At 45.1% G+C, this 14307-nt stretch overlaps 1 protein-coding gene across 1 annotated transcript in view; it reads right to left on the bottom strand.

Annotated features, from left to right (window-relative positions):
* LOC121570225 (protein phosphatase 1 regulatory subunit 1B-like) overlaps window positions 1-13522 on the bottom strand; it is a 32539-nt gene extending 19017 nt beyond the window's left edge. The window contains exon 1 of the mRNA XM_045210884.1: window positions 12965-13522. Coding sequence (XP_045066819.1) covers window positions 12965-13078 — 114 coding nt within the window. The 5' untranslated portion in view covers window positions 13079-13522. The remainder of the gene's footprint in view (window positions 1-12964) is intronic.
* Between the last annotated feature and the right edge of the window lie 785 nt (window positions 13523-14307).

Here is a 14307-nt window from a genome sequence, read left to right as displayed (position 1 = left end):
TTACAGTTAGTGAGTGCATACATTTTTTTATTTTTTTTTATTTTTTTCATACTAGCCCCCCGTGGGAATCGAACCCACAACCCTGGCGTTGCAAACACCATGCTCTACCAACTGAGCTACATCCCTGCCGGCCATTCCCTCCCCTACCCTGGACGACGCTGGGCCAATTGTGCGCCGCCCCATGGGACTCCCGGTCGCGGCCGGCTACGACAGAGCCTGGATTCGAACCAGGATCTCTAGTGGCACAGCTAGCACTGCGATGCAGTGCCTTAGACCACTGCGCCACTGACAAATAAATGATCAGTCTATAATTTTTATGGTAGGTTTATTTGAACAGTGAGAGACAGAATAACAACAACACATTCCAGAAAAACGCATGTCAAACATTTTATAAATTGATTTGCATTTTAATGAGGGAAATAAGTATTTGACCCCCTCTCAATCAGAAAGATTTCTGGCTCCCAGGTGTCTTTTATACAGGTAACGAGCTGAGATTAGGAGCACACTCTTAAAGGAAGTGCTCCTAATCTCAGCTTGTTACCTATATAAAAGACACCTGTCCACAGAAGCAATCAATCAGATTCCAAACTCTCCACCATGGCCAAGACCAAAGAGCTCTCCAAGGATGTCAGGGACAAGATTGTTAGCCTACACAAGGCTGGAATGGGCTACAAGACCATCGCCAAGCAGCTTGGTGAGAAGGTGACAACAGTTGGTGTGAATATTCGCAAATGGAAGAAACACAAAAGAACTGTCAATCTCCCTCGGCCTGGGGCTCCATGCAAGATCTCACCTCGTGGAGTTGCAATGATCATGAGAACAGTGAAGAATCAGCCCAAAACTACAAGGGAGGATCTTGTCAATGATCTCAAGGCAGCTGGGACCATAGTCACCAAGAAAACTATTGGTAACACACTACGCCGTGAAGGACTGAAATCCTGCAGCGCCCGCAAGGTCCCCCTGCTCAAGAAAGCACATATACAGGCCCGTCTGAAGTTTGCCAATGAACATCTGAATGATTCAGAGGAGAACTGGGTGAAAGTGTTGTGGTCAGATGAGACCAAAATCGAGCTCTTTGGCATCAACTCAACTTGCCGTGTTTGGAGGAGGAGGAATGCTGCCTATGACCTCAAGAACACCATCCCCACCGTCAAACATGGAGGTAGAAACATTATGTTTTTCTGCTAAGGGGACAGGACAACTTCACCGCATCAAAGGGACGATGGATGGGGCCATGTACCGTCAAATCTTGGGTGAGAACCTCCTTCCCTCAGCCAGGGCATTGAAAATGGGTCGTGGATGGGTATTCCAGCATGACAATGACCCAAAACACATGGCCAAGGCAACAAAGGAGTGGCTCAAGAAGAAGCACATTAAGGTCCTGGAGTGGCCTAGCCAGTCTCCAGACCTTAATCCCATAGAAAATCTGTGGAGGGAGCTGAAGGTTTGAGTTGCCAAACGTCAGCCTCGAAACCTTAATGACTTGGAGAAGATCTGCAAAGAGTGGAACAAAATCCCTCCTGAGATGTGTGCAAACCTGGTGGCCAACTACAAGAAACGTCTGACCTCTGTGATTGCCAATAAGGGTTTTGCCACCAAGTACTAAGTCATGTTTTGCAGAGGGGTAAAATAATTATTTCCCTCATTAAAATGCAAATCAATTTATAACATTGTTGACATGCGTATTTCTGGATTTATTTGTTGTTATTCTGTCTCTCACTGTTCAAATAAACCTACCATTAAAATTATAGACTGATCATGTCTTTGTCAGTGGGCAAACATACAAAATCAGCAGGGGATCAAATACTTTTTTCCCTCACTGTATGTCAGTGGAGGCTGCTGAGGGGAGGACGGCTAATAATAATGTCTGGAATGGAGTCAATTGAATGGTATCTACCACATGAAAACCACATCTTTGATGTGTTTGATGCCATTCCATTCCAGCCATTATTATGAGCCGTCCTCCCCTCAGCAGCCTCCACTGATGTATGTGTAACTGATGTATATCAATTGTAAAGTATTTTTTCTGTAATGTATTTTTCATTATGTGTCGGACCCCAGTAAGACTAGCTGTCGCAATTGACATTGGCTAATGGGGATCCTAATAAATCAAATTAAATAAAACCCCAGCATCCCAATAGCTTGCCCATACTGTCTCCATGTACCTCTTCTTACACCCTAATACACCCACCTATAGGAACCTCAGCCCCTTTCTCTCTAATCTAACATCTGAGAGAGTCACATACAGTACAGTAGCTACACAGCTCTATCATGTCACACCTTCGTCAGATCCACTCACACTCATCACAGTGTCACAGTAGAAGAGATGATGATATCAGACACCATTCACTGGGATTCGATGAGTAACCAGCAAACATCCTAAGAGACTTTTGACCCCACCAATGGCTAACTGAGCCAACAGATGGGCACTATGAGGAAGCAGCTGGAGGGGTTCTCCACTGACCACACATACAGGAAGTAATTATAGCTACTGGCAGTATGATGTCACACCTACCCCAGTATCCATCATCACCCAACTGCCCACCCTACTACCCATCCTCACCCACCTGCCCACTGCACTACCCCTCTGCCACACACCCCACCGCTCAGTTAATTAGCCATCGGTCAAGAGTCAGTTGAGTACAACCACGGACTGTTCCACTGTTCCACATAAGTCCTTTCTTATACAAACACTAAGGGGTCGATTCAATCCATATTGCGGAAGAGCCGCAGTATAGTGCGATTGAAATGTAAGGGTAATTTCCGATTGAGCCGACATATGCAGCGGGAACATTGTCTTTAAATTCCAATCGCTATATACCGCGGATCTTCCACGATACGGATTGAATCGAGCCCTAAACCCACAAATAATAAAGCATGATAAAAACGGCCAAATACAAATTCATTCATGTTCATTCAAGTTCATCTCTCATTCTGCCAAACCCGTGAAAACACATTTGCTCAATGCTAAAAGCCTGACATTACAGAAGGAATCGGAATAAAAACATAATGCTACATCTCCTGTGTGTTGATGAAACAGAGATCCAGATGAATTTTTGTTTTTCATTTGTTTTGAGTCACACTTCCTTCCTGCACTCTTTATCCTACATCCAGACCTAAACCCAGACCCACGTAGGCAGTTCTTGGTCCTGGTACTGACCCAACCCTCTGATCCACTCCTGGTATGATCAGTTAGCATGACAGATCCAGCCCACACCTCCACACACCACCACTGTTGTTTGTAACAGAGCTGTAAAATCATAATCCTTCCTCTCTCTCCCCTCATCGGAAATAGTACTGCTGTTATTGTCACAGCAGCAGGGTGCACTGCTGAGAGCCTGTAGCTCGCAGGCTGACTGGCTGACTGGCTGACTGGCTGGCTGACTGACTGGCTGGCTGACTGACTGGCTGACTGGCTGACTGGCTGACTGGCTGGCTGACTGACTGGCTGACTGGCTGGCTGACTGGCTGACTGGCTGGCTGACTGACTGGCTGACTGGCTGGCTGACTGGCTGACTGGCTGGCTGACTGGCTGACTGACTGGCTGACTGGCTGACTGGCTGGCTGACTGACTGGCTGACTGGCTGACTGGCTGGCTGACTGACTGGCTGACTGGCTGGCTGACTGGCTGACTGGTTGACTGGCTGGCTGACTGACTGGCTGACTGGCTGGCTGACTGGCTGACTGGCTGGCTGACTGACTGGCTGACTGGCTGGCTGACTGGCTGACTGGCTGGCTGACTGACTGGCTGACTGGCTGGCTGACTGGCTGACTGGCTGGCTGACTGGCTGACTGGCTGACTGGCTGACTGGCTGGCTCACTGGCTGACTGGCTGACTGGCTGGAGTGGATGGATAGTGCAAGAGTGCACATGTGCAAGACTACCTACTATGTGGATGTGCATGTTTAGAATAGGGTCTGAGATTATGTAAATGAATGCATTCTACTGAAATTATATTCATACCATGGGATAATAATTTCACAAGATATAATGTTAATTCCTATGGAGTTGACATTTAAGTAGGCAGTGCTAGGTGTGATTTATGGAGAGCGCTGTTGCAGTGCTGTATATGTGTATACCCAAAACCAACAGGCAACAGGGAACTCATTTATCATAACACCGGGTTGGGTGGAAGCATTTTAGCAGCACACTCACACACACAGACACAGACCCAGACACACACACACGTGTTACATCATAATAAGCCCCCATGCTCTTGAAGTGCTCTCTGGTTGATCTTATGTTGACTGCGTACAGTGTCATCACACCACAAAACACTGCCTAATTTCAATATTTGTGCTTTACCTGTTTATACAACACATGCAGACTCACAGAGGACAGGCACACACAAGTATGAGCACATACAGTCACACAAAATATATATATCTTCTACACTACACAAGAGAGAAACATTCATATTGACTACAGTTAAATAGTGAGAGAGAGAAGCCACATGGAAAACATTGATCATAGGAAGCATGTAAAGGACAACAGAATGTCAATCAGCCTGAGTTTATTAATAGTCTATCAATATGATTCAATTAAAAAGAGGAGCAGTATTAGTATGGTATTCACTTTCCTAATAGAATAAGATTTTATCTAGATATGCAAATGTAAACCCTCACCCTGTCATGAATCCCGCTTCCTGAGTCTGTTTCTGCCTGAGTTGCCTGTTTTCTGTCTTGGAGTCTGTTTCCTGAAGGTTCCTGAACACACCCTGTCTGGTTGCCGGGCGACGAAGCTAGGCGGGAGATCTCTCGATTACCCGTACCTGCATCTCATCAGCTATCTGCACACCTGGTCCTGATCATCACCTCTTCTCTTCATAAGCTCTGACCTGACATCCATTCCCTGCCGGATCGTTAGCCATGAACAGTATGTTGTGTCAGCCTCAAAGTTACTAGAGTTAGTTTTGTTGTTTTGTACTTTTTGCTTGCTGTGTACTTACTTTCGTTTACTCTGTCTACAGTCATTCTCCCGGAACATTCACCCCACCCCTGCCTGGTCGTCGGTGGCTTCTGTGACATCATTGGATCTGCCTATTCACTCCCACCAACTCACCTCCGCTGCCCGCTCCGTCTCCTGGATTATTCTGCTTCCACATTTGAATCTGTAAATAAATACTCACCTTCGTTCTACTCACCTTGTCCTGGTCTGCTTCTGGGTTCTGCTTTAGAGAATCGTGACACACCCTCACAGCCAGGGTTGGGGAGTAACTGATAACATGTAATCCGTTACATGTAATCTGATTACAAAAAACGAACTGTAATCAGTTACGTTGCCAGCAAAAAATATTGTAATCAGATTACAGATACGTTTGAAAAAATTGATGATTACTTCTTGGAATACTTTTAAATTCTGAAAGGATGTTGGCAGAAAAAAAATACAATATGACACCTTTCTGTTTTCTCAATGACATTCGTTTCAGCATTGAAAAAAGGCAAAAATTTAAGTTTGTTCCACCTGAGCGAGTCTAACCACAAGTCAGATCACTATGATGACACACCAAATGCATTTGATGGATCCTTTTTGTCATCTTCTAATTCCTCTTAAAGGGAAGGTAATCAAAAAGTAATCAGATTACGTTACTGAGTTTGGGTAATCCAAAAGTTAACTTACTGATTACAATTTTGGACAGGTAATTAGTAATTGTAATGGATGACCTACCCAGCCCTGCTCACAGCAGTGTGCACGCAAAACCCCATACACGCTTGCACAAAAACCTGCGCACCATTGCTGGACAGTAAACACACACATGCTGAGGAACACTTGACAGTTGTAACAACAGACACACAACCACAATACAACCAAATGACGTGGTCACTGTGGAGGGGAGTGTCACGACTTCCTCCGAAGCTGCCTCCTCTCCTTGTTCGGGCAGGCTTTGGCGTTCGTCGTCACCGGCCTTCTAGCCACTGCCGCTCCTCATCTCATCATTCCATTTGTTTTGTCTGGTTTATTACACACACCTGGTTTCAATTCCCCTCATCAGTCCCTGTATAAGTGTTCCCTCTGCCCCCTTGTCTTTGTGTGTGATTGTTTATTGTGGAGGTTATATGAGCTCGGTGGAGCTCCTTGTACTTTGTATCGACATATATACGGAATAAACCTTTCTTCTGTGATTTACCCTCCTGCGCCTGACCCTCCAAATCACACGCCACAGGGAGTCGCAAAGCCACTTCCTCCTGATCTATTTAAAGGGCGTCGATAAATTACACAATGTAAATGACAAAAGATTTTAGTTTTCTCATGAAATGCTTTCAATATTTGTATATGAATTTCTACAATTTATAGTTGGTTTGAGGTTTTTAAGTCATTGAAATTTGGAGCTGTTGGAATTTAATACATTGTCACACGTACATGGTGTAATTTACAGATGGTCCCTATCCAGCCCCATAGTGATATCCAAAGTCAACCCAAATTTACCACGATCAGGTCACCTGCAGCTACACTCCAAATTGCTGTGGGCATGTGGGCAGGATTGAAACAAACCCAACAATCATTTACATTGTGATGCAGTCAAGACCACAAGTCTCACAAAACTCAATTTGGGACGAGACTGACTTTATGACCAAAATTATCCTATTTACACTTTGTAGCGTAGTCAGTTTTGACAGTAGAATAACTGTTTCTGACTCATATTAATGCCACATGGGCTGATATCTAAATTAGTAGTTGGTTTTTAGGGGCAGTTGCTCTTTAAGGTTGACACACAGACACACACTTCTCTCAAATTAACACAACAAAACAAAACGGTGTAAGTAAAACAAAAAGGCCTTATTGGTATGGGCATGATTAAGCCATTGTTTTCTATATTTTTTGTTGTTACTGTGGGACAATAGTTTGCTGTCTTTTTATAATATAATAATAATATAAATTAATAACAGCTGTTACTTTTTAATGTATCACACAATTGGCAATCCACAGTGCTTTGATTACACCAGCCCAATCAATTCCACTAATGCTGTTATTGATAACAAGACACTCATCAACAAGAGCTCTTGTGATGACCTTAGAGGGGGGGAAAAAGCACTGCCTTTTGTTGTAAATAAGCTATAACTACAGTGAGGGAAAAAAGTATTTGATCCCCTGCTGATTTTGTACGTTTGCCCACTGACAAAGACATGATCAGTCTATCATTTTAATGGTAGGTTTATTTGAACAGTGAGAGACAGAATAACAACAACAAAATCCAGAAAAACGCATGTCAAAAATGTTATAAATTGATTTGCATTTTAATGAGGGAAATAAGTATTTGACCCCTCTGCAAAACATGACTTAGTACTTGGTGGAAAAACCCTTGTTGGCAATCACAGAGGTCAGACGTTTCTTGTAGTTGCCCACCAGGTTTGCACACATCTCAGGAGGGATTTTGTCCCACTCCTCTTTGCAGATTTTCTCCAAGTCATTAAGGTTTCGAAGCTGACGTTTGGCAACTCGAACCTTCAGCTCGCTCCACAGATTTTCTATGGGATTAAGGTCTGGAGACTGGCTAGGCCACTCCAGGACCTTAATGTGCTTCTTCTTGAGCCACTCCTTTGTTGCCTTGGCCGTGTGTTTTGGGTCATTGTCATGCTGGAAAACCCATCCACGACTCATTTTCAATGCCCTGGCTGAGGGAAGGAGGTTCTCACCCAAGATTTCACGGTACATGGCCCCGTCCATCATCCCTTTGATGCGGTGAAGTTGTCCTGTCCCCTTAGCAGAAAAACATCCCCAAAGCATAACCACCTCCATGTTTGACGGTGGGGATGGTGTTCTTGGGGTCATAGGCAGCATTCCTCCTCCTCCAAACACAGTGAGTTGAGTTGATGCCAAAGAGCTCCATTTTGGTCTCATCTGACCACAACACTTTCATCCAGTTCTCCTCTGAATCATTCAGAAGTTCATTGGCAAACTTCAAACGGGCCTGTATATGTGCTTTCTTGAGCAGGGGGACTTTGCGTGCGCTGCAGGATTTCAGTCCTTCACGGCGTAGTGTGTTACCAATTGTTTTCTTGGTGACTATGGTCCCAGCTGCCTTGAGATCATTGACAAGATCCTCCCGTGTAGTTCTGTGCTGATTCCTCACTGTTCTCATGATCATTGCAACTCCACGAGGTGAGATCTTGCATGGAGCCCCAGGCCGAGGGAGATTGACAGTTCTTTTGTGTTTCTTCCATTTGCGAATAATCGTACCAACTGTTGTCACCTTCTCACCAAGCTGCTTGGCGATGGTCTTGTAGCCCATTCCAGCCTTGTGTAGGTCTACAATCTTGTCCCTGACATCCTTGGAGAGCTCTTTGGTCTTGGCCATGGTGGAGAGTTTGGAATCTGATTGATTGATTGCTTCTGTGGACAGGTGTCTTTTATACAGGTAACAAACTGAGATTAGGAGCACTCCCTTTAAGAGTGTGCTCCTAATCTCAGCTCATTACCTGTATAAAAGACACCTGGGAGCCAGAAATCTTTCTGATTGAGAGGGGGTCAAATACTTATTTCCCACATTAAAATGCAAATCAATTTATAACATTTTTGACATGCGTTTGTCTGGATTTTTTTGTTGTTATTCTGTCTCTCACTGTTCAAATAAACCTACCATTAAAATTATAGACTGATCATTTCTTTGTCAGTGGGCAAACGTACAAAATCAGCAGGGGATCAAATACTTTTTTCCCTCACTGTAATGTAACACCTTAATAAGCATAACATTTACTGGAATAATCATCATTAGAAACATCCCATTGGCAGATAAACTGCATTACTGAATCACCTCTGGATTAGAGCCCACTCCAATGACATGACACACACATGTAGCCTCCACATGCTGGATCACTGGGGCACACCTTTAGCCAAATGATCATGTCTTACCAACCCAGCATGCTTTGTGCTCTGGGCCTTCCACTGAGAAGCTTTGGTTAGGAGTGCATATTGACAGTCCATCAGATCCACAGTGTTTACCCACAAACACTTGCTGAACCAAAGGTTTCTGTAAGACGCCCGGCCAGAGGAAGGGCACGTAACTCAGGAGAGTGAGGTGGGGTGAGGGTGTTCACCCCTCCACCCCAACAGAGGCCCTCTATCCCATCTGCTGGATTCATTTAGATTGGACCTAAAATAGGTGACCGGGCGGTTGTTGCCCTTTGGTGTACTTTGATACCCTCGGTCCCATGAGCTTCTCTATCAATCCATTGGATCATAGGTGGATTGACATGGGGATTAGTGTGGAGAGGGCTTGTGTTGTGTGTTTAGTCCATAGACGGATGGGGCGGGCCAACTCACTGTGAGTGAATCAACTGGAGCCTCTCAGTCTGAATGATGACCCTAATCTGTGTCCATTATGAACATTTCCCCACACCAGTCCCTCCCAGAGCATTACATGGGGGAATACGGAGGTTAAACACACATTGCCATGTGCTGTTGATCCAGTAATGTAGGCCACCACAATGACTTTTGTGACACAAGAGTTGCATTACATTTTTCCCTATTAAAATCGTACTTTTCCTTTGGGAAAATCTCAGCGCATGGATGAACACATCTAATGTTGAAACGACTGTCAAGGAACACAAATCTTATCTGCATGAAGTTTTCCTAAAACAGATGTTGAGTGGTCATAGCCTACATGTGTATCAACCCAGTGGACCTGCTGGGTTCTTGTCTAGTTGGTCTGAATGTTAAGTGTGAATGAGGCCGTGGGGTAGGGTGACCAGACATCCCCGATTTCTGGGGACAGTCCCTGATTTTGGTGAGCTGTCCCCGGCTAGAGCTGTCCCCGGAAATGTCCCCAGAAATTTCACTGATTAGCCCTCAGAAAGAAAAAAAGCAACTCTGGAGTTCAATTGAGTCTGATATTTCAATAATCCAATGCTGTATCCAATCAGATTTGCATGTAAACCTTTTGTCTGTCCCTGTACCAAACTCGTTTGCTCCCGTGGCTTCACCACAGGCCTTTTATGAGAATGTTCAGGCAAACATTTGATCAGTGATACATTTTAACCACTGCATGAACCATAAAGTGTTGCATCCAACAGTATAGGCTACCAAACTTGAAAATGATTAGATAGGCTAGGATGGGTAATCAATTTCTGTGTTATAATTACTAAACTTATTTGAAAGGACTATAGTGAAAATGTATTAAATATAGTTCCATGCCATTGTTTTTGCAATTTTTTTGCGCTGCTAGCTACAACAAAAATGTCCCAGATTTTATATCCAAAATCTGGTCACCTTGCCGTGGGGCATGTTTCCGTTCTCTCTCTCTCTCTCTCTCTCTCTCTCTCTCTCTCTCTCTCTCTCTCTCTCTCTCTCTCTCTCTCTCGCTCTCTCTCTCGCTCTCTCTCTCTCGCTCTCTCTCTCGCTCTCTCTCTCTCTCTCTCTCTCTCTCTCTCTCTCTCTCTCTCTCTCTCTCTCTCTCTCTCTCTCTCTCTCTCTGTCAGGTCCAGGGCACACTCTGCAGCGTAGGTGTCAGATATGGGAGCCGCTCTCACATTAAAACCCCCAGGGTAGAAATCAGGATCCTGGACCCACTCATAAATTTACACATGTGCGGGCTAGTGCCTATGCAAACGACCCAACCACACAGAGACATTCCTCCATTAAAACAGTGACCTTTCAGAGGTTATCTGTAAGGGAGGCTGTGGAACGTTGCTGTGCGGCCGGTCGTCATGGAAACAACCCTGCGGTAGTATACAACCGGTCATTGTGACGGTGCTGTTTGTTAAGTCATGTTAGTTGCGCTTTCGGGGTAAATGACTCCTATGGGCCTCTGCTAGTTTAGTATACTAACTGTACTGTAGTCTACGTAGCAAGAGTTGATAGCTGTCATTAAAACTGTTGTGCTAACATAATTGAAGTGAGTTGGGTATCAAACCCCCTTAGCAAACGTTGGCCTTGCGTGTGTTTGTGTGTTTGTATACATGCGTGGGTGTGTTTAATTGCTGTGGGATAATGAGGGTCTCCTAAAATGAGTCTTAGTCATTAACTATGTCCACCCCAGTGTCCCTGGGGCCCCACACTAACCACTGCTAGATTGTATCTCCTGTAACACACACGCACACCACACACACAACCACAGACACACAGCTGTGACACATCCTCCAATCTCCCCACACTCCCTTTTGTCGTTTTTTGTGACAGTATGTTTGTGTGGTATAGTAACTACACGCACCTCAACACTCGCCCACAAACACACACGCTAGATTGTACTTACATTACATCACACACACACACACACACACACACACAAACAAACAACACAACTCATAGACAGCAGTCCCTTCATGGAGCCCCTCCCAGAGTAGAGTACAGTCAGCACCATTTAACCTGTGCCTCTATTTAGATGTGAAAGTTAATGTGGACTTTACTGTAAACTACCTGAACTGCCTCCAAATAAACCAGATGACCCCAGCCTCTGCTCTCCGGATGGGGGCGCCAGCCAGACACGATGCCCCATGGAGGGGGAGGCCAGGCCAGCCAGCTGCCCCCACAGGAGGCTCTGGCCAAAGGGCAAAGGCCAGAGTCAGCCTGCCTGCAGCTGCAGGCTGATATAAATAATCTATCGCAACCTCTGATGTAAGGGGAGATTGAGCAACAGTTCCTCTGAGAAAAAGGAAGAAAGAGAGCCATCAACAGAAATTCACATAAAAACGTTGACTAAGAGACCAGAGGGTTTTAACATGTCTCTAAGAGAGAGAGAGGGTTTCAGGGCTGAAGCAGAGAAGGCCGTTGGACAGGGAGAGGAGAGGGTCATGGGTTCACATCCCAAGATGTATGAGTGCTGCAGTCGTGCCGTTGAGTCAGAGACTGCACACTGTAAGTGATTCAATCAGGCTAAAGCATGGAGATGGTGCCATGCCAAACTATTAGCTGATGTGAGATAGAGCTCTGTAACAGGGACAGCAGCTCAGGGAGCTGACACCAGACAGGTGAAAGAGAGGGAGAACAGGTTGTGCTTTTTCTCTGCACTCCGCCATCGTAAAGTATCTCTCTCTCTCTCAGGTCTGAGGCACTGGCCTGGATCTCACACAGCACCAACCAACTCCTACTTTGACCCACTTTCTCCTGGACTAAAATTAAACACACTGTCAACAGGCTGCAGGGCCAAGGAGAAGAACCAGAATTGTCCCGTTCCATCTTTATATGACTACAGGCAAACACTAGAAAATAACTAGGCAAGACAGGGAAACAGACTCCACAAACTGAGAAAATAACTAGGCAAGAAAGGGAAACAGACTCCACAAACTGAGAAAATAACTAGGCAAGACAGGGAAACAGACTCCACAAACTGAGAAAATAACTAGGCAAGACAGGGAAACAGACTCCACAAACTGAGAAAATAACTAGGCAAGACAGGGAAACAGACTCCACAAACTGAGTAGTGAAGGAAATAAGTGAAGTGAGATGGGCTAGCAGTCCAAAAGAAAATCTGTCAGACCAAGACAAATATTAGTCACTTGTATAATCATTAACTATAGCGCTGTGACTACAATGATATAACAAACCATGGTTGACTTTTACAAGGTTGAACTGGCCAGAGTAATAACATCCAGTGACAATGGGACATATAGTTAAATAGGCCAAAGAATAAAGTATAAGAAACAGCCTAGAAGGAGATATGACAACACTGTTTTCTCAACCATGTGGCAGAAGAAGACAGAGAGGATCAGGCCACAGATAAAAAAAGAAAGATGTCACACTACAGTTGAGACTGATGGTCCAACATGGCATGGTTTGTCCCAGTACCATGATCAACAATAAGTTATCCCTAGGGTTGGCTGTAAGGTCGGTCTGTAGCAGACGTGCACCACACGAGAAACTGAGATGCATACAAAAAAACACACTAGACACACAGGTCAGACGCAACACACACAGAACACGATGAACACACACACACACACATATAGGTAACTGAGGACAAGCTAAACACACACTGACTGTACACACACAGACACTGTTCTACCCAGGTCAAATTAGTTCTCTCACTTACCATCTCTACTTGCCGGGGGTCCAGTTGGGTGGGTGCCGAGGACTGCACAGCAAAGTGGATCTTCCTGCTCTCCTTGCACTCGTCCCCAACTTCAGCCGACGCAGAGGGATCCATGGCTGTGTCTGTGTCCCAGGTGGGTCACTCTCTCACCAGGCACCAGGCTCTGCTCCGCTAGGCTCCCTGGAGGAAGGTCCCAACACAACACACCGTACAGTAGTCCTGCTTCTGCTGGGTCTACCGCTCTCTCTCTCTCTCTCTCTCTCTCTATCTCTCTCTACCTCTCTGCCACTCTCCCCCTTCAAAAACAAAACAGATGGACTTCTCTTTGTTTATCTTTGTCCCTCTCCTCTTTCACTCACTGTCAGCTATTTCTCCTCTCCTTTATCTCCCCTGTTCCCTCCCTTCTTCCTCTCTCCCTGTTTCTGTCTGGCTCTGTTACTCTTGTTTGACCGTTCTAGGTGGCGTGTGTTTCTCTCTCTGTCTCTCCTCCCTCTCTTTCCCTTGCTCACAACCTGCGCAGCAAGAGTGAATGAGACACGTCCTTAGAGCTGGCAGAGAGAGAGAGAGAGAGAGAGAGAGAGAGAGAGAGAAGGGGTGGGACAGAGGCAGGGAGGGGGCAAAGGAAGCTAGAGTGAGGGAGGGGAGAGAGAGGGGGAGGGATGGACCAGAGAGAAGGGAGTTGTGTTTTTGTATATATTTAAGCTGAGGTTGATTTGTAATCAGAAAAAAAAAGATAATCTCATCCCATCAGCTGAGCCTCTTTTGGCCTCTATTTGTGAATGAGAGTGTGCTCTCAGAGGGAGAGATGGGGAGGAGACAGAGAGACAGAGAGACAGAGAGAGAGAGAGAGAGAGAGAGAGAGAGAGAGAGAGAGAGAGAGAGAGAGAGAGAGAGAGAGAGAGAGAGAGAGAGAGACAACAGGATACAGAGAGTGGAAAGGAAGAAAGATGGTTCAATGGCAAAGGTGCATAAAGATGGAGGAATTCAGATATTACGTCATTGTTTTTAGCACTGGTCCACAGAGTTCTTAAACTACTGCGTGCAACATGGTTCAATGTGCCAGTAAATAAGCACAATCAACTTTTTCTTTTTTTCAAATTGCCACTGTCTTGGAGCTAGATTTGGGATCATGTATACTGCACGAAAGCCGGTACAAAAAAATTGTATCGGAGAGCAATGTACAATACGGCGAACTTAGCAAACAAGTCATTTGTGGTAAGTACATGGGGGCCACCATCTTTTTGCACCTTCACCATTAACCTCGAAGACATCAGCATACAGCATGGCGAAAACACACTAATTAGAAACAGAACAAATAGTGTAAATATGAACCACAGAACAAC

This window comes from Coregonus clupeaformis, chromosome 35, assembly GCF_020615455.1.
Source record: "Coregonus clupeaformis isolate EN_2021a chromosome 35, ASM2061545v1, whole genome shotgun sequence".
NCBI lineage: Eukaryota > Metazoa > Chordata > Actinopteri > Salmoniformes > Salmonidae > Coregonus > Coregonus clupeaformis.
This window is presented reverse-complemented; position numbering and strand designations above follow the sequence as displayed.